Raw genomic sequence first — 23,926 nt, 5'->3', positions numbered from 1 at the left:
CTCTTTATTGCAATGTATGTAATCTTCTGCAATAACATGTAAAATTAGCTGCTTGCCAAGTATCTTCTGCAGAACATAGTGCATGCGCAGCTCAGTTTACATTCCAGCACAGTGCCTTTAAAGTATAGAAAACAATTTCTTGGGAATAAAGCAGGGGAGATTTTGAATCCTGGTCAGGTTTTAATGATATCCAGGGTTTGGTTTGAAAATTTACCCTCACTTCCTGTCCTACTGACATTTTACCAGACAGGAAGTGAGGATAACTCTCCAACAACACCACAGACAGAAAGATAAATGCTTTTTTTTAGTAAAGTATGGGAAAGGCTAAAACCCCTGTCAGCTTTTTATTCCTATCTGTGTCCCTATTGCAGACTTTTCTACATTTCCTGTCTGGCAAACCTGTTGTCAGTAGGACAGGAAATGAGGGTAAGTCTCTATCAGAGCCACAGATAGCCGTAAAAATCCGACTAGAAATGCTTATAATTATATCCAAAACTAAATGTGATTTCAAATACATCAAGGGGGTGAAAAAGGTTCAAGAGGACAGTATTTTCAATATGAAGCCAAGAGCAACAACACAGGGTTACATAACTTTAAACTTACTGGAGAAAAGTTCAAAACTAATCTTAGAAAGTATTATTTTACTGAAAGGGTAGTGGATGCTTGGAATAGACTTCCAGCAGAGGTAATGAGACAGTCAACAGTAAATGGCTTCAAACATGCTTGGGACAAACCGAGCTATACAAAAAAGTTAACAAAAACATAAATAAATAATTATATATATATCTCATGTTTTAAAAAGATAGACTCGATCGACCACTTGGTCTTTTTTCTGCTGTCACTTTTCTATGTTTCTATGTATGATTTTAGCTGTTGCATGTACTTGCTCACATTAGTAGCCTATGGCTCATTTCTGCCTGTTACTTAAAAAAAAAAATTTTTTTTTTTCAAAATATGGCTTTGGCACTTTTGTTACACTTGAATTTTGCTAAAACTCTGGACAAAAATTATATGTAGCACAGTATAGGCTTAATGGGTCACAAAGTCATTCCCAGGCAGTCAAGGCTGTACAAATACGCATACTACCGTAACAAGTTTGTAGTTAAAGAAATCTTTCTATCTGAATGTATTATTAAAGCTGCTGTTCTGTTGTAGAAATGGCTCTACGAATTGCCTTCCAGTCCTTTGTCCCAGCTTATTGTGTCTCACAGTTTCCATGCCGGTAAATGTGTTTTGTGCCCGACTGCTGTGATCCTCCAGCAGAAAGCTTTGTCTCCTCCTGGCTTGCATGCAACACCCTCATTATTCTCCTTACACAGAATTAGCTTCCCATTTTTTTTTTCTCTTCTGGACATTAGCATTCAGCGGAGCATGGCATGGCATAATTGGTGCAAAATGTCCATCCCTAATAGCCTTACGCCACTTTTCAGAGAATGGACAAATTGCATTCAAATAAAAAGCTTTTTTTGTTCATTTTGAACAGTCTCCCATCCATCCGTGTCAATAGAAGACGCTAACTAGACTGCTGAATTGCCGGCTAACAGGAATCAAGAGGAGGGTTAGGCCTCACTTCTATATACTGCTTGCCATTTGGGGAGCAACTACAAAAATGACTAATAACATGGGCTGTGACCCTTTTTAGAAGCTCATGGTTACTTACAAAGGCCAAAACTTTGCAGAAACACTTTCAGATTTTCAGTCTATACAACACAGTCATTTATGCTGAACTTTAACAACTTTAACAAATAACTGCTGCACTGTTTTACATTCAGTACCATATTCCCTTTGGAGACCCTCCAGGTAAAAATAACTAGATAAAAATAAACAGATAAATTAACAAAACTAGATTTTGCAGCAATATTCACCTTCAATGAAAAGATGACTTTTTTCTGCCATTAGATGTCCTTAGTCTGACGGCCACATCACTCAATCTGCTTCCTCTGAGCCCAGGTGGTCCTGGACCCACCCCCAACCTGTGACTGGACAGTAAAAACAGAAGCAGGACAGTGATGAGGTCAGGTCTCTGTCATTCTACTTTCCCTTCACTATTAGCATGCTTCATGTCGGCACAAACCAATTGGCTCCTTGTACTGCTCCTTAATTTTACACTTCAGCTTGCTGTACAGAGACTGTAATGCCCCGTACACATGATCAGACTTTCCGACAACAAAACCGTGGAATTTTGTTCGAAGGGTGTTGGCTCCAATTTGTCTTGCATACACACGGTCACACAAATGTTGGCCAACAATTACGAACGTAGTGACATACAAGACGTATATGATATCTCCATTACAAACGCTAATTTTACAAGATCGAGCGCTTCCGGCTCATCCTTAATTCCGAGCATGCGTGTTTGTACTTTGGACTTTTGTCAGACGGACTTGTGTACACACGATCGGAAAGTCCAACAACAAACATTTGTTGGCGCAAAATTTGAGAACATGCTAGCCAACATTTGTTGGCGGAAAGTCCGACAACAAATGTCTGATGTAGCATACACACGATCGGACTTACCGCCAAACAAGCTCACATCCAACATTTCCCGTCGGAAATTCCGACTGTGTGTACGCGGCATAAGAGGCTAATATCAGGTTAAATCCCTATACTTACACTGCCTGCATTTAAAAAATACATTTAAAGCTGTAATCAGGCTGGACCCCCCCCCATGATGCAAGGGTTAAAAAAAATGATACCCCCATATTTTATATATATGTGTCTGTATTGCCTGTACACAATGTACATGTGTTAAAAGGTATCCAGTTCTCTTTGTATTGCTTCCTTTGTGTGAAATCCCTGGTGTTCCTGACAGTCCCTCTGCCTACTTCACACGAACCAGGCTAGGAATCGCAGCACATCCTTCAAAGTGTGCCCTCCCCTCCACTCTTGCGCAGCCATTCACTGGGAAGACCAGTTAAATGCTGTTTTTCCAACCCACCTCTCTAAACTCCATATGCAGCTGAAAACAAAAAATTATGTGATCACTTCTTAAACAAACAAAAAAAAAAAAAAAAAAAAAAATGAAAAAAAAAAGGTATTTAGAATTTTGCTTATAATATATACACAAATGTTTTTGCATTTTGCTTCCATTTTTAACTGATTGGGGTATTTTACAAGATAAGGGTTTACATATTAGATGAAAGCCAGCAACTTGTAGTGCTCTTGTAAGAAAATTCTTTATTGGCTACATGTATAAAAGCACAATACAGTAGATGCTAACACGTATTGGCTATGCACCCTTCCTTATAGCATATGAGGGTTCACATAAACTTTCAATGCTCATTATGTCTAAAGATTGCCCGGATAAGGAGTAATTCTTACCGAATTTTATGCTCCAGTAAGCCCCCTCTATTTGTGCGACTGGGTCTCTGCAGCCTCCTTTCCAAGCCCCACATGGTTGCACACTTGCCCCTCCATGTATAGTAAAGAGTTAATAGCCAAGTGACTGCCTACAGGCCAGAACTTTGAAGAGAAGAGGACAGCAAGTAGCCTGTTGGAACAAGGAATAGGGCAAGTAATACAGCCCTTTTCTCTAACCTTTAAAATAACAGAATTTAACCTTTGCAGTGATGGGCGGAAGGGGGCTGCCGCAAGGGTACTGTTTGTTAGAGCCCAGGGTTCAAATTTGATAATGTATAAACAAAGAAGATACTTGGCGCTGAGTCTGATGATCTAAAATCAGTGATTAATGATTAATAAACAGCTGCACTCACTATATTGCACATCCCAATGCCAAAACATAGCAATCAAAAAAAAAGGGGTTGCATTGTGAATATACTCAAACGTGTATTAAATATTCAAAATCATGTAGTGCTCATACACTGATGAGAATAAAGTGCTATAAGTGCAAACAAGAAATTCATCCATATATACATGTAAAGCTGTAAACATGTGCATGTATTCTGTGCAAATTCCAAACACAGAAAACTTAAATAATGTTCATTCAAAATGCCAAATCTTCAAATGTGGCATAAAATTGGTAAATGATATAGACTGAGAAACTCCTATTCCAAATACATTAAGAAATGAAGGCATTCAGAAATTATCATCCTGCGCCCAGACGGGCGTGCTGACGCCATGGCTATGTCCTCCAACCCTGAGGGTTGGGTTGGAGGACATAGCGGTGACATCAGCACGCCCACTGGGGCATGGGACGATAATTTCTGAATGCCTGATTTATTTATTTACTTGTGAGTAGAATATTGTTCTTTTAATAGATTTCTTATGCTGGGAAATTGCGCAATGAGCGATTGTGTTCCTTTTTTATATACATGCCTCGTTAATGAATGGTGGCAACTTACCGGCCGCATTATCGGGTGATCTTTTTGATGACCCATCCAACAAAGGGGTCCTGTGAAGGGAGTGTTACCTGCATACCCACTGTGGGGAGGTGTTGCCCACTAATGCGTGGCTAGACCTGGTTTGGGGTTTCCTTATCTGGTAAGCGTCCATTCATTATTATATATGGTGGAGCATGGACAAGGGATCACTTGGAGCACTTTTGGACTGTAATTAAGCACGTGTGGAGCACCTGTGTCACCACCAGCATTTGGAATTGGGATTCTTCGGTCTATTTCATTTACCAATTTTATACCACATTTGAAGATTTGGCATTTTGAATGAACATTATTTGAAGTTTTTTATGCTTTGCACTAAATAGTTTGCACTTTCAATTGAAAATTATTTAATTTGTATACCTTACTTGGCACTTTATTGAATATTATTATTTATCAATGCACATTTACAGCTTTACATGTACAGTGCATCCGGAAAGTATTCAAAGCGCTTCACTTTTTCCACATTTTGATATGTTTCAGCCTTATTCCAAAATGGATTCAATTCATTATTTTCTTCAAAATTCTACAAACTATACCCCATAATGACAACATGAAAGAAGTTTGTTTGAAATCTTTGCAAATTTATTAAAAATAAAAATGAAAAAAAATCCCACGTACATAAGTATTCACAGCCTTTGCTCAATACTTTGTTGAAACACCTTTGGCACCAATTACAGCCTCAAGTCTTTTTGAATATGATGCCACAAGTTTGGCACACATATTTTTGGGCAGCTTCTCCCATTCTTCTTTGCAGAACCTCTCAAGCTCCATCTGGTTGGATGGAAAGCGTCAGTGCACAGCCATTTTCAGATCTCTCCAAAGATGTTCATTTGGGTTAAAGTCTGGGCTCTGGCTTGGTCACTCAAGGACATTAACAGAGTTGTCCTGTAGCATCTCCTTTGTTATCTTGGCTATGTGCTTAGGGTCGTTGTTCTGTTGGAAGATGAACCTTCGCTCCAGTCTGAGGTCCAGAGTGCTCTGGAGCAGGTTTTCATCAAGGCTCTGTACATTGCTGCATTCATCTTTCCCTCAATCCTGGCTAGTGTCCCAGTTCCTGCCACTGAAAACCATCCCTACAGTATGTTGCTGCCACCACCATGCTTCACTGATTGTATTGACCAGCTGATGAGTGGTGGCCTGGTTTCCTCCAGACATGATGCTTGCCATTCAGGCCAAAGAGTTCAATCTTTGTATCATCAGACCAGATAATTTTCTCATGGTCTGAGAGTCCTTCAGGTGCCTTTTTGCAAACTCCAGGTGAGCTGTCATGTGTCTTTTACAGAATGGTGGCTTCTGTCTGGCCACTCTACCATACAGGCCTGATTGGTGGAGTGCTGCAGAGATGGTTGTTCTTCTGGTAGGTTCACCTCTCTCCACAGAGAAACTCTGGAGCTCTGTCAGAGTGACCATCGAGTTCTTGGTCACCTCCCTGACTAAGGCCCTTCTCCCTCGATTGCTCAGTTTGGCCGGGCGGGCCGCTCTGGTGGTTCAAATTCTTCCATTTACAGATGATGGAGGCCATTGTGCTCACTGGGACATTCAATTCTGCAGAAATTTTTCTGTACTCTTCCCCAGATCTGTGCCACAATACAATCCTGTCTCGGAGGTCTACAGATAATTCCTTGGACTTCATGGCTTGGTTTGTGCTCTGACATGCCCTGTCAACAGTGGGACCTTATATAGACAGGTGCGTGCCTTTCCAAATCATATCCAATTAACTGAATTTACCACAGGTGGACTCAAATCAAGTTGTAGAAACAGCTCAGAGATGATCAGTGGAAACAGGATGTACTTGAGCTCAATTTTGAGACAAATGTTTGTCATTGCAAAGGCTGTGAATACACATGGGATTTTTTTCGTTTTTTTATTGTTAATAAATTTGCAAAGATATCAAACAAATTTCTTTCACCTTGTCATTATGGGGTATTGTTTGTAGAATTTTGAGGAAAATAATGAATTTAATTCATTTTGGAATAAGGCTGTAACATAACAAAATGTGGAAAAAGTGAAGCGCTGTAAATACTTTCAGGATGCACTGTATATATGGATGGATTTTCTTTTTTGCACTTATAGCACTTTAGTCTCATCAGTGTATGAGCACTATATGATTTTGATTATTTAATACATGTTTGTTGGAGTATATTCACAGCGCAACACAATTTTTTGGGTTGGTAGGCATTCATTAGATACAATGGCCTGTCTCCATATACTGTATAAAGAACACAAGAAGGTAAAGTTCTGTAATAAAGTTGGCTTAAATCAGGGGTTGTAATCTTACAAGGTACAGAGGTATATGGCCCCTGATTTCTCAAAAGGGCCATATATATTTATTATATGTAACGACTGAGAAGACAGTCATAAACCAAAGATGTATTAGAGGAAATTGTATGGGACTGTTCCACAGGAATGGTTGGAGACTAAAGTAATGCTGTATGAGACATTCGGAAACTAGAGACATGTTACATGAAACTGCTAGAGATTACTGTTATTAAAGGCCCCTTTGCAAATTAATGCTCATGCTAAGAGGGCCAGCAAAAGGCCGCATGTGTCCTTTGAGCCACTGATGGGAACCAGAGGCTTAAATCCTTGTAATGTAGATATAAATCCTAAAGGGGATATGTTTTCGCAATAATACTATAAGAATAAATGATAACCATAAAGGAAATTCAATAACAACTTTCTTACACAATGAAAGAGGCACAACAGAGCCCTCTGCTGGACTACCGAAAACATGCAATGTGCATAAAATAATTTCAGATGGTGAAGCTGACATGAAGATTTATGGGATAGACTCAGACTGAGATATGAGATGACTAATGCCCTGCCTTTTAACACATGAACAGCTTCAGAAGATGCATGGCAACAGCTTAGCTGCCAGTCTTATCTCCTGGTGATCCAAAACCCAGCTGGCAATATATAAATATTATAAGGACTATCTACCTTAATCTGATAATCAAATATTATAGTTATAGGTAAAAGCTGAGTGGGGGGTTATATCACTCATTTTGGGGGTACTTCTGATGATATGTCTGCAAACTAATTCCCACATTAGCTAATGCCATTAGGAGCTAAAAGACTTTCCATTACAGAAAATGCAACAGTTCTGGAAAAATAATTACTGGTTAGGGAATGCGAATGGATATTTATTGAAGAGATACAGAAGAATCTTCAGCATGTGACAGTTTAGGATGTGCCAGATGTCTGTTCCCCTGCTCAGTGCCATGGTTCAATCCACCAGCCTTATGACCCTACTGTGTCCAGAAGTGATGTAGAGGCCAGGCAGATGAAACCAGACAGCAGAGGCGTCTCCATCTAACATTCCCAGAAGTGTTCAATGCTGACGATTCTTCAGTAAGCTTTTTCTTTTCAACAGAACAAAGACTGGTGGCACAGGCAGCTGAACCTGCAAATATTTTCTTTGCAGGCAGGCCTCCACCACTGCTTATGCTTACCTTCCCCTTCACTCCCCCATTCTATCCACACTGTTCCATTTATCCACCTGGAGTGAAGGAAAAAATAAAACAAACCCCCCCCCCCCAAAAAAACACAGGTACTTCCAGGTATAAGGGAGAGCATGCAGCTCTGAACCCTTCCTCCCATGTGACAGTGCTGGTGCTTTGTGATTGGTCACTCAGGCACCTGATGCAATCGAATCAAATACAAAATATTAAATACCGAAAAAAAAATTCAGCACCAAAGAAATTTGGCAAACCACCACTAGTGTTTTTAGGAATGAAAAAGTCTGTATAACTTAGTACGAGGTGTACTTTTTTTTATAATTAATAAGAGTTAAAACAAAAATGTTTGGAAACTTTTTGAAAAACCCTTGTAAATAAAACAAAAAACAAAAAGAACTAAAAAAAGAGAATACATTGAAGATTCACTTCAGCTAAACTGCGTGCATTCTAGAGGCATCTCAACATTAGGTGGAGTTATTGGACATCGAAAGAAGTTCTGGACAGCCGCACTCCAAAAAAATATATTTAGCCTTTTATTCAAAAAAGTGTCATCTAAAATACAAGTCACAGCAGAGCGGAACAAAGCTTACGCATTTCACACTACAAACAGTGCTTAATCATGGCTCAGTCATGATCAAGCTGTTTGTAGTGTGAAACGCGTAAGCTTTGTTCCGCTCTGCTGTGACCTGTATTTTACATGACACTTTTTTGAATAAAAGGCAAAATATATTTTTTTGGAGTGCGGCTGTCCAGAACTTCTTTCGATGTCCAATTGCTATATGCATTGCCAGTACCTGGGCTTCTAACTGGAGGAGAGGCTTTTTACCCTTATCTGACCCACCTGGAGCGGTGATACTTTCTCTCTACCTTGATGTCTGGATTAGGTGGAGTTAATTGGGAAGACCTTATACACTCTGCTTTGCTGACATCTCAGGACTGTCAGGATGCCGTAGCTATTCTGGGACTGGCAGTAATGTTCTCCAATCATTGTGATGGATGGATGTCAGGCCTAAAAAGCTTCTGTTATCTATAATTTACATACATATTACATACATTAACAATAGAACCCTATTGGAAGGATGAATGTTGAAAGAATGTTACATTTAAAAAGGAACATAACTGGGATTTTCATTCCTTAATGTATCAAGAGCTATTTTATTTTACCTGATGCACAAAATGCTTTACAAACATACTTTGAATCCAGTTCATTTTGCACATTATTCACTATTCTGTATTCAGGTACTCTCTTGTAGTGAGATTTTATTTTCCATATAGATTTAAAAAAGCAACAGCAATGTAAAAACAGTCAATATTTGCATATTACAGCATTACATTTTGGAGTGACCTGGCATGGTAACTGATTGAAAAGTAGCTGTAGATTGAGGATACATGCTATACATTGATTTTGTGCTTTACAATATTTATTGAATATAAAAGTTGGCTTTGGGAGATGAATTCTTACAGTATGAACAAGTAGCAGAATATTATTATTATTATTATTATTATACAGTATTTATATAGCGCCAACAGTTTACGTAGCGCTTTACAACTTGAGGGTAGACAGTACAAATACAATACAATTTGATACAGTAGGAATCAGGGGGCCCTGCTCCTTAGAGCTTACAATCTAAGAGTATCATGATATAAATGATAATTTTACAATAATCCAGTATAGGGTTGCACCGATACTGATATCGGTGCCGATACCAAGCATTTGCACAAGTACAAGCACAAGTATGGTGCGATTTGAGCCCATACAAAATTATTGGCTCAAATTGCACTGCATGTGATCTCAACAGGCATGCAGCGCGATTCCTGTCCGAATCACATGCGATTTCCCCCACCGATCCTGTGTAAATCCAGGCTTGTCATAGTAACTTCAGCCTGGGTTCACACAGAAGCGGTGCAGGAAACCATGTGCAATTTGGACAGGAACCACAACGTATTCCTGTTCAAATCGCAGGGGATTCTTTTTTAGGTGCGATTTGAGCCCAGTCATTTTGTATGGGCTCAAATCACACCGCAAAGGTATCGGTAATTGGTGACTACAAGTATCGATACTCGTGTTTTCCGATAAAAAAAACCCAGTATCGTTGCAACCCTAATCCAGTATGTACCCCAATAAAAAGTTTGTATTCAGATTACTGTGCCTGCTGCAGTGTGCACTGTGACTTATATTCTTCTTGCATAAACTAGAACAGTAGTCTCCAAACTGCAATCCATTGGCCTGGATGAGGCCCTTTGCTTGCCTTTTTCCAGCTCTTGAGGCATTGTTCCACCCAATGATCCAAGGCACTATTCCTCCCACTGACACCAACGATGAGGCACCAATACCACCACTGACCATCAAGCCTGAAGCATTGTCTACTCCCACTGACGATGGGGCATTTTCTACTCCCACTGGCCAAAGTCTAGTCCCCCTAAAGTCTGAGGGACAGTAAACTGGCCCTTTGTGTAGAAAGTCTGGGGACCCCTGAACTAGAAGAAGGGAAAGCAATATGATGTTATTAGAATAGAACCATCTTTTTCAAAAACAACAAGTTGCCACTTAATTGCTCTGATGTCAAAGACTAAGGTAGTAGTTCTTAAAACTGAACTCCTTGCAAACTGCTATATACACAGCTTGAATGTGAATGTAACGGTTTAGTTGCCAAAGGATCTAATCAGCTAAACCTGTGATCGAAACAATCTTGCCAGGCAGAACTCACAACCTGGTCACTGACCTTCCAGAAGCTTGGCCCAGGACCTGTCCCAGCCTGGGGTGGGTCAGTAAAGGAGCAGGAGTACACTGATGAGGGCAGCCCTCTGCTCTTTCTACCTGTAAACGTGTTTACACTGTTATGCCTCGTACACACGATCGGACATTCCGAAAACAAAACCAACAGATGTTGGCTCAAACTTGTCTTGCATACACACGGTCACACAAATGTTGTCAGAAATTCCGATCACTAAAAACGCGCTGAGGTACAACACGTACGCCGGCACTATAAAAAGGAAGTTCAATACCAAGTGTGCCACCCTTTGGGCTCCTTCTGCGAATCGCGTGTTAGTAGAAGTCTGGTGAGAGACGATTCGCGCTTTTCAGCCTCGTGCTTTTCAGTTTCTTATTGCTCTTCAGTTTGTTCTTGTGGGTTCGTATCTGTTCTTCAGTGTGTGTTGTCAGTTCGTATCTGTTTTCCAGTGCATTCTTGTCCGCTCGTTTCTGATTTTCAGCTTGCGCTTCTCAGGCCTTTCTGATTTTCAGTGCGTTCTGTTAGTTTGTTCTGACCAGCCAACCGTTTTCTAGCCATGTTGTGGGTACATACTCATCGCAGAGTTCATGCTGTGGAGCCATTGCCCAGATGGAGTTCTACAGACAGCTCCAGAATGGCAGCTTGGGCTTGCCACCTGCGGAAGACAATGTGGATAGTCTTAAGTTTGTGTTCGTCGCTGATGAAGTGTTTGGGCTGGGTGATCACCTGATGCGGCCGTTCCCCATGAGGACTCTCACCCCGGAGCAGAGGGTTTTTAACTACTGTCTGACCAGAGCCAGAAGAGTCGTGGAGATTGCGTTCGGAATAATGGCCAGCCGGTTCCGCCTATTTCTGACAGCAATACACATGGTGGAACATAAACTGAACCATATTGTACTTGCCTGCTGCATTGTCCACAATTACCTCAGAAAAAATGCAATGAACTATGTGGCCTCAATTGGGGCTGAGGCCGGATTTCAAAAAACAAATCTGACGACACTTGAACCTGGTCGTCCTGGCTTGCCCCCCCAAAGCGCCCTCGAAGTTAGACAGAAGTATGTCGAGTACTTTGCGGGTAGGAGGGGCCATCGATATGCCAGCCAATATCTGAAACATTTTTAAAATAAATTTTTTTGGTATAAACTGAACTCATATTTCATTTGATTTACTGCTTGTGTTTCTTTTATCTGTCTCCTAGGTTCTCCAATGGCCTTTTTTTTTGGCCATTTTCTTCAATAGTGCAAACGTAATTTATTTGATACATGAGGTGGCAATCTCTTCTTCAGCTAACTATTATGTTGTGGATCTGCTACACACACACACACATTGTTTTTGTTGTTATGTATGTAATGCATTAATGATAAAAATAATCATCCTTTTCAGCTGCATGAATTAATTGCTTTGAGTCCCTAAAATGGCGTGATTGGTGCAAATTTTAGAGCACTGTGGGGGTTATTTACTAAAGCAAAATCCACTTTGCACTGAAAGTGCCCTTGAAAGTGCACTAAAACTGCACTTGTAGTGCAAAGTGAATTTGCCTTTAGTAAATACCTACTGGTATTGAGCATTGAAAGAAGAAGCCACACATTGTATAAAACATTTTACTCAAAGCACATTCACATGCGTGCGTTAGAAAAGGGTTTTTTAACAAACCAACATCTTTGGTGTATAACATTTTTATGTTTGACAGTAGAAATATCCTTTTTTTGGTTAAACAGGCATGTTTAAAACCATAACATACACAACTCAGGAACTTACAAAGTTCAACTTGGATAAATTGAAGGCAATATGTGACATTAGTATGTCATAACTGTGTTGATCTTGCCTTCATCAGATGGGGTGATGTCACCCCTGTAAAAGCCAAATTTTGAAGATGCACACAAATTGGGAGTGAAAATGTGGATTTCCCTCCTAATCCCATGCCTAATGTTAACATGTGCTAGCTCTCCCAGCATGGGGGATCAATGGCTGTGTTTCGGGGGTGCAACCCCTTCGTCTCATCTACTTTAGTTGCGAGGAAGGTGTTGCACCCACAAAACGCGTACATTGATATCCCGTGATGGCAGATAGCACATGTTGACACATCTTTAAAATTTGGCTTTCAAATTACGTTAAATGAGTGGAGGACGGAGTAGCGTAAGCACTGATCGTGCAAACGAAGGTACAATTTTAACTTGGGGCATCAGCGGTTAGTGGCTTATACTGTTTTTATATATTGAGGCCTATATTGGGACAAGATTAGGAGAGTTTAGCCTGACATTAGAGTTTGTCTTGTGTTGTGTCTTGCAGATAAAATTGATAAATTTAATGACCATGACTTCCTCCCCAACTTCATTGATAAGTACAGAGAGCTGCCATGTCTGTGGCAAATGAAACACCAATTTTATAACAAACTAAAGAGGAAGGCAGCGCTGGATCAACTGTTGGAATTGGTGAAGCCGGTGATTCCCATGGCAGACATCACCTATTTGAAGTGCAAAATTGGTGGCCTGAGGAGCACGTATAATAGGGAGTGCAAAATGGTCCAGGATTCCATGAGATCAGGAGCAGCAGCAGATGACATTTATGCCCCCAGGTACTATGACAGACTGAGGTTTTTGTCAGACCAGAGTGAACCCAGGCCATCACTATCTACACTTCCTTTTACATCAGATGAGGCTTCAGACGTATAACCTGGGCCTTCCACTCAGGAAGATGTGGAGGAGCCCAGCTTGAGCCAGGTATAGCATTGTTCAACATATTTCTGTTCAAAATTTTAATGATGTTAACTAGATGCTATTACTGATCACTAATTTCTGATTGAACAAAGTGGTTTACATATCAATAGACAGTAGTAGCCAAAAATGATTGGGACAAGAATGAAAAATGCTGGGGTCAGAATGATAGTCTTTTCTATTTGTTAACATTCAATTTGCAACAGTCATGAGCTCTAAACTGTGTGTGACTGATGATCAAAAAACTAAAACTATGTCCCATTTCATACACAGGAAAGTCTCAGCCAGGAGGAGGCCGTAGAAAGTGGCAGCCAGGAGGTGGCCATGGAAAGTAGTAGCTAGGAGGTGGCCGTGCCCAGTAACCTGACCTAAACACAGGTTTCTCCTCTCTGCCTTCCAACAAAAAGGCCCAGGAAGGAGAGGAACGTGGAGGAGTCAGCGCTTGGTTTAATACGGCAGGCTACTGTGGTCCTCACAACAACCCCTAATATCCAGGAGGCCTTTGGCTGTATGACAGCCAGTAAGATGCAAGAAACAGAGGAGGACCAACACCTCATCTGTGAGGAGGTCATATTTCAGCCCCTAAATAAGGGGGTGAGGGGCCAACTCACCAATAAACGTCATGTATGTGAGTTGGACCATACTCCTCCACCACCTCTGGCAACATCTCTAACACCACAGCCTGAAAGGAGGTCAAGAGAGTGAAGGCCTGGGTTCGGTCTGGCCTGGCAAAAATGGAGGCTTTTGTAAGACCACAGCCTGGGGACATATATGTCATCTGCTGCTGCTCCCGATCTCTCAGAGTCCTGGACCGGATTGTGCTCCATATTAAATGGACTTCTCAGGCTACCAATTTTGCCTGTCAAATAATTGATGTCTGCCCTGGGGTACAAAGGCTTTGCCAATTTCAACAGTTTATCCAGCGTTGCCTTCCTCTTTAATTTGCTATGACCCCTAATAAATTACTTTTCTTTTTATAAATACTTGGCTATGTGTTTTAGTTAAAAAAGGACAGTTTGTTTGTGAGTAGGCAGGTAAATATCAAAAATGCTGTGTCAAATTAACAAGGGACACCAACACCAACCAACCTCTTTGAGATTAAAAAAAACAAGATAATAATGGTGTTGTGGTAACTTGACACACAAAACGACAAAAAAATATTATGGAGATCACTATAAAAAAATAAACATTATTCTGGAAAAAAAAAAAGATTCAGGAGATCACGAGAAATAAAAGAAATCAGTTTGTCAGAACTGTGTGTGAATATCAGCAGCAAAGCAACTTCATTATTCTAGCATTATAAAGAAGAAGAGAATGTGCTGCATTGAAAGACTTCATAATTTGCAGCGTGACGAATGTGCTATCTCCACTACGAACGCTAGTTTTACCAGATGAAGCGCTTCCGTCTCATACTTGATTCTAAGCATGCGTGGAATTTTGTGCCTTGGACTTGTGTACACACTCTCGGAATTTCCGACAAAAAAGTTTTTTGTCGGAAAATTTGTGAACCTGCTCTCAAACATTTGTTGTCGGAAATTCCGACAGCAAATGTCCGATGGAACATACACACGGTCGGAATTTCCAACAACAAGCTCACATCGAACAGTTCCTGTTGGAAAATCCGACCGTGTGTATGAGGCATTAGACTGAAAGAACTGTACAGTGTATTAGAGCCTCGATTTGATAAGAGTGCTGTCTCTTTCATTTCCATTATAAAGGTTGATCTGTGGGGATTACAAGGGTCTAATATCAAGTGTGGGGTCCTGATTATCAGTATGCCGATACCAGTACTGTACTATGCCATTATCCTGGAGCCATAAAAATGTATCCTTTGCTAACACCATACCTGTCTACATTGTCTCTTGGTATCTCCAACCAGCACTCTGGTCCCCATAAAAACCAGTTTGTCAAGACCTGGTCATCTTCTTTGCTCCAATGTTGCTTTGGAGTTTCTGCACACCAGGAGTCCCAAACCCCAAAAATGTAGCTGCAGTCCCCAGTAATCTGTAACATAGCTGTATGTATGAGATGTTTCTAAAACACAACAAAATCAAACCCTTTCATTGCAAACTAAGAACTCTATTGCTTTCAACAGTGGACTTCAACCATTCTCAGCAGGGGTTTCTCAAGCGTTTACTAGGGATTCCTTGAGCTGTGGCAGACTGCCCTCCAATTTGATGGTGATTGCATAGTCTCGGGCTAACCCTACCTGGCAGAGCCAACAGAATAAGAACAATTATCTTTCCATCTGTCCATAAAGGTAGCATATTGACCACTACTGTAAGAGGACTTTCTTTTCACTTGCCCAAAGAATTGGTTTTAGCAGGGGTTCCCCAAAACCTGAAAATTAACTCAAGGGTTCCTAGGAAGGTAAAAAGGTTGAGAAAGGTTGGCATAGTTGAAAGCAGGTAATGTATGAGTAACAAAAAAAAAATGGTGTTTTTAATAGAAAAAACTGGATGTAATATTTTTCTGTGTTTGTCTCCCAGCACCTGACATGCACACATTGTCCATAGCTCCCAAGTTGTTATTAATGCAGCGTTCCACCCAAAAATGGAAATTCCTCTTTACGGCCCCCTTTCCCGGCTCCTATTTGTGAAACTGAGCTTTTGGGGAGGAGGGGGGGGGGGCAGGTTCTCGATTTTGACAGGTACCTGCTCCCACTTCCATTCCAGTCACCTTAGGCGATCCGAAGCAGAAGTTCTCCTTCCCGAAGTCTTCTGGGACACATGAAAGGTCCTAGAAGACTTCGGGACCAGTCACAGAGCGTACCGCCGCTTGCTCATGTGCAGTGGGCACCCGGCTGTGAAGCCAAGAGCTGTCACAGGTGGGTGCCCATAGTGAAGATGCCGGTGCCGTCGAGGGAGGACACGGGGAGAACACGGCTGTGGTAAGTGCATCACTTGATCATGGGTCAGGTGAGTGTGTGTTTTTTGTAGCTGCTGACTTATACTAAACAAACAATTGACTGGAACTTCGCTTTAAGACACTGCTGCAAACACAGATTTTGCCTGCATTTGTTACCTGATGGTGAAATCTGGTACTGCAACACAACAACAAAATACGGATATCTTATATTGCAACTCTTTTTTTTTTTACCAGGCTGTGGTTACTTAGTTTTAACATGAGCAGGATAGAGTTGCTGTGGTTGTCAGTATGGAAATGCAGGAAGTTGGGACCTCTCCGTGTCATTACACATACTGGGAGGACCCAACTCAAATAGGTGATTTTTCACTTTTGGCAATCTACTTTAAAGAAGAAATCTGGGATCAGCAAAAAGACATCCCTCATTATTACACCCCCTAACCAGGTAATAACATTTTCAAAATCCTTACCACTGAGGAAAAAAGTCGAATTGAGTTTTAATTACCTCCTCTCCGCAATTCAAACGATAATAGCATCTTCTCTGCCAAGGAGGAGGTGTAACAGCAGGGATTACATCATATCCTCTACTCTCTCTCAGCAGTAAAAGAAAACTACAGTTCCCATCAACCACATGGAATTGTAGTGAATGTGGGCAGGTACACTGGGCCTGTACATGTTGAATGTGTCTGAGAGTCTCAGTCCACGCACCACAGCAAGAGGGGCTAAATTACATCACTGCTTCCTGGAAAAAGAACTACAGAAGTGATGTGCCAAGACCAGTGGCTGCGGCAATAGGAGGCATAGCAGCCACCGGCCTTACAAACAGGAAACCAAAGAGAATTATTGATTTGATTTGAACATAAATAGGCTATTTCAGAGCAACTGTGTGAACTAACAACACCAGATAATAATGACTTACTTGTACAAGTAGTATTCAGCCTGATCAATCTCTTCCCTTGATTGGATATTGTCTACAAACTGTAAAAGAAAAAAGAAGCATCCAGCAAAGTTGAAAACTCCTTTAAAGTAAATTCATTTGATAAGTCAACCGAACATATCTAACATTGCACACATTTCAAATATTCATCAATGGGAACTATTCCTCTTAGTAGCCATGTGAAAGATAAAAACATTGCATTGCATTGTAGATTGGGGAAGGCGTGCTTGATTGCCAATGTAGCGAAAAGCTGGTGTTTGCACACAAGATTTGGGACCCTCGTTTGGAACGACTTGGAGTTCCACTTAACAACATAGAAGAGGGACCCGAGAAGAGGAGGATCCGGGCTGCTCTGTGCAAATCCACGGCACAGAGGAGGTAAGTATAACATGTTATTTATTTTTATAGAAAAATAAAATGAGCTTTTACAATCACTTTAAATAAAAAATGCCACCAATCAAAGACAAAACATTGCTAGATTGACTAGTGAAGAATCATATAGTTGCACACTCAAATGACATCTTATAGCTCAAACGTATTTTTTTTTAATCAGTTAGCCTATAGGCAATATTTACAGGACTCACCTGTGCAATTGTAAGGGAGCTAACCGGAAACTTCCTTTCATAGTTCTTATCCATATGATATGCCAGATTAACTGTGAAGACACAAACGTGATTTGTTAAAAATGAGTACAAATTAGTTTCAAACTTCAATATTTTGAATTTTTAAAAATAAAAGTTTAACGTGCTCTCTCACAAGCGTCCCCCAAGACTTCTACGTGGCGACTCAACGAGGCGCTCTTGAAAAATCCCGAAATTGCAGCAGATATTCTTAAGGAAATTACCCGGTTCCCGAATGGCTCACGCAGATATACTGTGGAACAATGGCTCTACTGGGCGAAACCCTGTACGGGTACGGCGGGGGACCCGATGCGCAGTCGGCGGGCGCGATCGCGTGCACGAGAGCCAGCATGGGGATTTGTGTGTGTAAACACACAAATCCCTGTTCTACCAGGGTAGAGGAGGCATATCCTTTGACCCCTTTGATCATTTAACCCCTTGATCGCCCCCTATTGTTAACCCCTTCCCTACCAGTGACATTTACACAGTAATCCGTGCATATTTAAAGCACTGATCGGTGTATAAATGTCAATTGTCCCAAAAATGTGTCAAACGTGTCCAATTTGTCTGTTGCAATACCGCTAAAAATCGCAGATCACCGCCATTAAGTAAAAAAAATAAAATGCCATAAACCTTTCCCATAGTTTGTAGACACTATAACTTTTGTGCAAACCAATCAATATACGTTTATTGCGATTTTTTGTACCAAAAATATGTAGAAGAATACATATTGGCCTAAACTGATGAAGAAATTCGTTTTTTAAAAACATTTTTGGGGATATTATAGCAAAAAGTTAAAAATATTGTTTTTTTTTTTCAAAATAATCGCTCTATTTTTATTTATAGCGCAAAAAAATACAAACCACGGAGGTGATCAAACACAACTAAAAGAAAGCTCTATTTGTGGGGAAAAAAAAGATGCAAATTTAGTTCGGGTACAGCATTGCATGACTGTGCAATTGTCAGTTAAAGCAATGCAGTGCCACATTGTAAAAAGTGCTCTGGTCAGGAAGGGGGTAAAATCTTCCGGGGCTGAAGTGGTTACTTTATACTTCTCTACTAATTTAGGCTCTGTGGATAATCCAATTTCTGTGTGGTCTTCACACAAATGCTATATTAGGGGAATCATTTAAACATGGTCATGCGGCCAAACAACGTTGCAACAAAATCTTGTCCGACCTTCTCGTTCGACTCCATTCCTTAGAATATCTAGAACTAGAGTTGCCACTTCATCCCTTTAAACCCGAACACCTTTGAATTACACAGGTTCTGAGGCTAATTAAATGCAGATAAGGCACCAAGTGAGTTTAATTAGTTAGACTCCGGGAGGCCATAAGGGATCATTCTCTATAGGAAGCAAAACATGTTCTGTTAAAGGCCCGTCGTTCTTTTTACGAATACGGAGAGACGTGCGGCCGCCTATTGGCCAATGCCTTATGCACCAAGCGCTCACAGACATATGTTCCAGCTCCACTTTTGTCGCTGGGTTCTAAAGTTCATTCTTCTCCAGAACTAGCGGAGAGTTTCCGCAACTTTTACTTGAAGTTGTATCATTTAGACCAACCTCCCACTTATGGTTCACTGTCCCGGAGTTTTACGGACATCTGTGACTATCTTAGGGAATCCAATCTCCCTACGTTCACTCCAGAAGAGCGTGAGGATCTCTCTAAGCCCATTACAGTAGAGGAATTTGCATCGGCCATAGCAGACACTCAGTGTGGTAAGGCTCCCGGCCCAACGGATTTACCCTCCCTTATAAACAGTATCAGACTCCTTGGCGCCTTACTTCATCACGGCCTTTAATGCTGTCTTAGATGGACACAGCCTCCCTGCGGACATGCAACATGCCTCTATTTCACTGATCCCTAAGCCGCGTAAGGACCTATTGCTATGTGCCAGCTATAGACCTATCTCTGCTTCTGAATTGTGATGTGAAACTATTCACCAAAATCCTGGCTTCTAGGATGAATGTCTTGCTACATCTCTTAACTGCAATAGATCAAGTCGGCTTTATTCAGACTAGAGGGGCTAGGGACAACACTATTCGAAAACTGAACATCATAGAAACAGCAAAACGCTCTAGTATTCCCCTTTTGTTCCTGTCCACAGATGCCGAGAAGGGCTTCAACAGGGTGGGCTGGGTCTTTCTCCAAGAGACACTCAAATTTGTGGGAATGCCAGACTCCATCCTGTCTTGGATCTCAGCCATTTATAAGAATCCCACTGCTACGATACAGGTAAATGGCTACGATTCCAGCCCTTTTTCCATCTCAAACGACACTAGACAGGGTTGTCCCCTGTCTCCCCTACTCTTTGTTCTCTCTCTGGAGCCCTTTCTACAACATATCAGGAGGTAATCCATCCATTCGAGGCATTGAAGCCGGCAAATACCAACACAAGGTGGCGGCTTACGCAGACGACCTCTTATTTTATATTACTGAGCCTCTTACCTCCTTACCCTCCTTGTTACAGGAGTTAAAACGCTATTGTAGCCTAAGTTCAAAGTCAACTTACAAAAATTTAGAAGCATTAAATATCTCCTTATAAGACATTACCAGAGCAAGCTTATGCCCTTTTTTTCCTGTTCAAATGGGCTGCCCGCTCGATTCAATATCTTGGAACGAAAATTCCTGCGAACCTAAATAACTCAACTACCAGCCTTTCCTGTCAACGCTAACCGATGACCTTAAAAAGTGGGACTCTCTGGCCCTTTCCTGGTTTGGCCACTGTAATGGACTTAAAGTAAACCCCCCTATCATTTTCCACCAAGGAAGCTGCCATCTTTGCCTCTTTTTAATCTACAACTGCCATGATGCTGCACACGTAATCAGTTATGACACCAGCCACTGGATGGTTTGACAGTTTGGTTGAGAGCACAATCAATGGGAGTGTTACATTTCCGGCACATGCTGGAAATGAAACTGTTTTACGGATGGGTTTACTTCCGCTTTAAGATGAACGCGATGCCCAGACTCCTGTACTTATTGCAGGCACTGCCGGTAAAAATACCTCAAACCTTTTTTCACGTGGTATGTTTGGTATTTATCAAATTAATTTGGCGAGGTAAAAATCCATGCCCTAGCAGAGCCGCGTACACACGAGCGGACTTTCCGTCAGAGTAGACTCTGACGGTCTTTCCGTTGGAGTTCCGATGAAGTTCCACAGAAACGGACTTTCCTACACACGATCACACCAAAGTCCAATCGTTTAGAACGTGATGACGTACGACAGGACTAGAAAAAGGAAGTTCAATAGCCAGTAGCCAATAGCTGCCCTTGCGTCGCTTTTGGTCCGTCAGACTAGCATACAGACGAACGGTTTTCACGATAGGAATTGAGTCCGTCGGAAAGATTTGAAACATGTTCTATTTCTAGGTCCATCAGAATTTTCGAAAGAAAAGGTCCGATGAAGCCCACACACGATCGGAACGTCCGACGGAATGATTCCGTCGGACCTTTTCTGCCGGAAAGTCCGGTCGTGTGTACGCGGCATTACAACCTAAGCTAAAGGGCGGTGTGGGTTTTCCCGACCCGGCCCTGTATTATACTGCGGTGCAAATGACCAGGGTTGTGGACTGGTGCTGACACATTAACCTGAAAAGCTGGAACAGGAGGCGTCCCAGGCTCCACTTCCTGGTCTACCATGGGCAGGGAAAATCCACTTTACCCATTTACCTACTTATCGTTGATTGGCCCCACTTTAGCGGAACTGGACAGGTTTTTCCGACTATCTTTACTGAGCAGTTTCCCATCCCCAATGACTCCAATTGATGGTCATCCAGGGTTTATACCCAGTCCCACCGATCCAACTTTTTTTCACAGGGACTTCTGAGGGCCTTTCAGCTCTTAAGAACTTCCGGTTGGATATCTAGAGACTTTGCTGTCTGGACGGGCTCCTCTTAAAAATTGGATCACTGGAGGACTGTCGCACTGTCACATTTTTTTTTTAAATGACTATTTATAATAAAATTTGAATGTTTTTAAAATACGTGTCAGAATATTGTTTATGTGGGTGCCAAAAAAGTTTCATTTCATTTCACTTGGATCACTGGAGAATTGTCGCACTTTCTTGGATTGTTACCTAAACCTGCCCTTTCTTCTCTTAAGCTCCACTCTTTCGAGGAACTTTGCTTGGGCAAGGGCCCGATCCGGAGTTCCTCATCAACCTCTTATAAATCTCTGCCGGATCTCCATGCCACTGAAGACCCCCCGTTGTTAGCAAAATAGGACACTTGCATGTTACCTTTAACTGAACACCAAAGAGAATGCATACTTTTTTTTGCGCAGAAATCCTCCCTATGCAGTAAATATCAGGAGACCACGTACAAAATTCTGACGCGTTGGTATAGAACCCCATCAGTTCTGGCAAAGATATTCCCTCATCAGACTGATCGCTGTTGGTGTTGTGGCCTCCATTCAGGTACCCTCCTACATATTTTTTGGGAGTGTACTACACTTGCAACTTTCTGGCAACCAGTGCTTAAGCTCATACAAAAAAACAGACATTTCTTTACAAGATAATCCAGCTGCAGTCCTACTTAACCTTATCCCATTGTCAAGGAAACGTTACCGCAAATCTCTTCTCAAACATCTCCTTAATGCTGCACGGGCTTGCATGCCACCTCTATGGAAGCAACATTCCGCTCCAACGATGGCCCAGTGGCTCGCCAGAGTGAAGGACATAGAATAAATGGAAGATCTGACCTCTGATTTACAGGGTAAGTCAGAGGAACATAAGTCCAGATGGTTTAACTGGGACCTCCTCCGCTTCTCTGAAAAATTCCTCCAATATACCTAATTAAGATTCATTGTTGGTGGTCCCCACTGCTTGACTGATGCTGTTGGTCACTGCTCCTTGGAGGTGACCCCTCCATCCCCCTTCCAACCCTCCCTAGCTTTCCTCTAACATCCCCCCCCCCCCCCCCCATTTTTTCTCTCTTGCCTCTCCCTCTTTGTTCACATGCTTCCTTTCTATTTCTTTGAAAATAAATAAAAAAGTGTGTACAGGCACGTGTTATCTACCTTGTTTTAGACTTTCTTCTATGATGTGATTGGGGTCATTCCCCCTCAAACAAGCTTGCCTTCAGCACAACCTGCTTGAATGGTTCTACACATGTAGGTACAATTGTTTTGTATTTCCTGTCGCATTTAATGCTTGCTTCGATGTTTCGCAATACAGTATGCAGTTTTGGTTGTGCCTTATAAGCTTGACACAGATTGATTGTACTGAGAAGTTGTCTTTTCATTGTACCTGTGACACATCTTTAAAAAAAATAAAAGTATTTCCTAGGTGTAGGCACCAAAGCTTTGTGGTATTATGTGTGGTAGACCCCATACACACCATTAGATTTTCTACAGATTTTCATCTTCAGACTTACCAAAACCATGTAGTGCAAGGGCCTGCCCGACTGCATATAAATTGAAACTCCTAAAGGCCCATACACACGATATGAACATCAGATGGGAAAATTCGTACATCGAGCTGTTTGATGATTTTCGGATCGTTATTACGATGCTTTCGACAGCAGATTCCACTTTTTCGTCAGACAAAAGCTGGATGAGCAGACTAGTAAATTTTTGACAAATGACGGCTCAACATCGAAAGTACAAACACGCATGATCGGAATCAAATAACGACCTGGAAGAGTTTGGTCTTGTAAACGACCATTTTTAATCTAGAAAAAACATTTGTGACGCAATTGATGAAATGTCGAAATGCAGAGCACATTCTCATCTTCTTTAACCACTTAAGTCCCGGAAGATTTGGCTCCTTAATGACCAGGCCATTTTTTCTGCGATTTGGCACTGCGTCACTTTAACTGACAATTGCGCGGTCGTGCGATGCTGTACCCAAACAAAATTAATGTCCTTTTTTCCCACAAATAGAGCTTTCTTTTGGTGGTATTTGATCACATCTGCAGTTATTTTTTGCGCTATAGACAAAAGAAGAGCGACAATTTTGAAAAAAAACACAATATCTTTTACTTTTTTCTATAATAAATATCCCACATTTTTTATCAAAAAAACAATATTTTTCCTCAGTTTAGGACAATATGTATTCTTCTACATATTATTGGTAAAAAAAAAAAAAAAAAATTGCAATAAGTGTATATTGATTGGTTGGCGCAAAAGTTATAGCGTCTACAAAATAGGGGATAGATTTATGGCATTTTTATTTATTTTTTTTTTTACTAGTAATGGCGGCGATCTGCGATTTTTATCGGGACTGCGACATTATGGCGGACACATCGGAAACTTTTGACACAT

The 23,926-nt window shown here is 41.2% G+C and overlaps 1 protein-coding gene across 1 annotated transcript in view; it reads right to left on the bottom strand.

Moving 5' to 3' along the window:
• MRPS27 (mitochondrial ribosomal protein S27) overlaps positions 1-23,926 on the bottom strand; it is a 176,004-nt gene that overhangs the window by 111,783 nt on the left and 40,295 nt on the right. Inside the window, exons 3-4 of the mRNA XM_073624391.1 lie at positions 17,625-17,695; positions 17,023-17,081 (exon numbers count right to left, since the gene is read on the bottom strand). Of these exons, the coding sequence (XP_073480492.1) occupies positions 17,023-17,081; positions 17,625-17,695 (130 nt within the window). The remainder of the gene's footprint in view (positions 1-17,022; positions 17,082-17,624; positions 17,696-23,926) is intronic.

This window comes from Aquarana catesbeiana, linkage group LG01 (assembly GCF_042186555.1).
Source record: "Aquarana catesbeiana isolate 2022-GZ linkage group LG01, ASM4218655v1, whole genome shotgun sequence".
NCBI lineage: Eukaryota > Metazoa > Chordata > Amphibia > Anura > Ranidae > Aquarana > Aquarana catesbeiana.
This window is presented reverse-complemented; position numbering and strand designations above follow the sequence as displayed.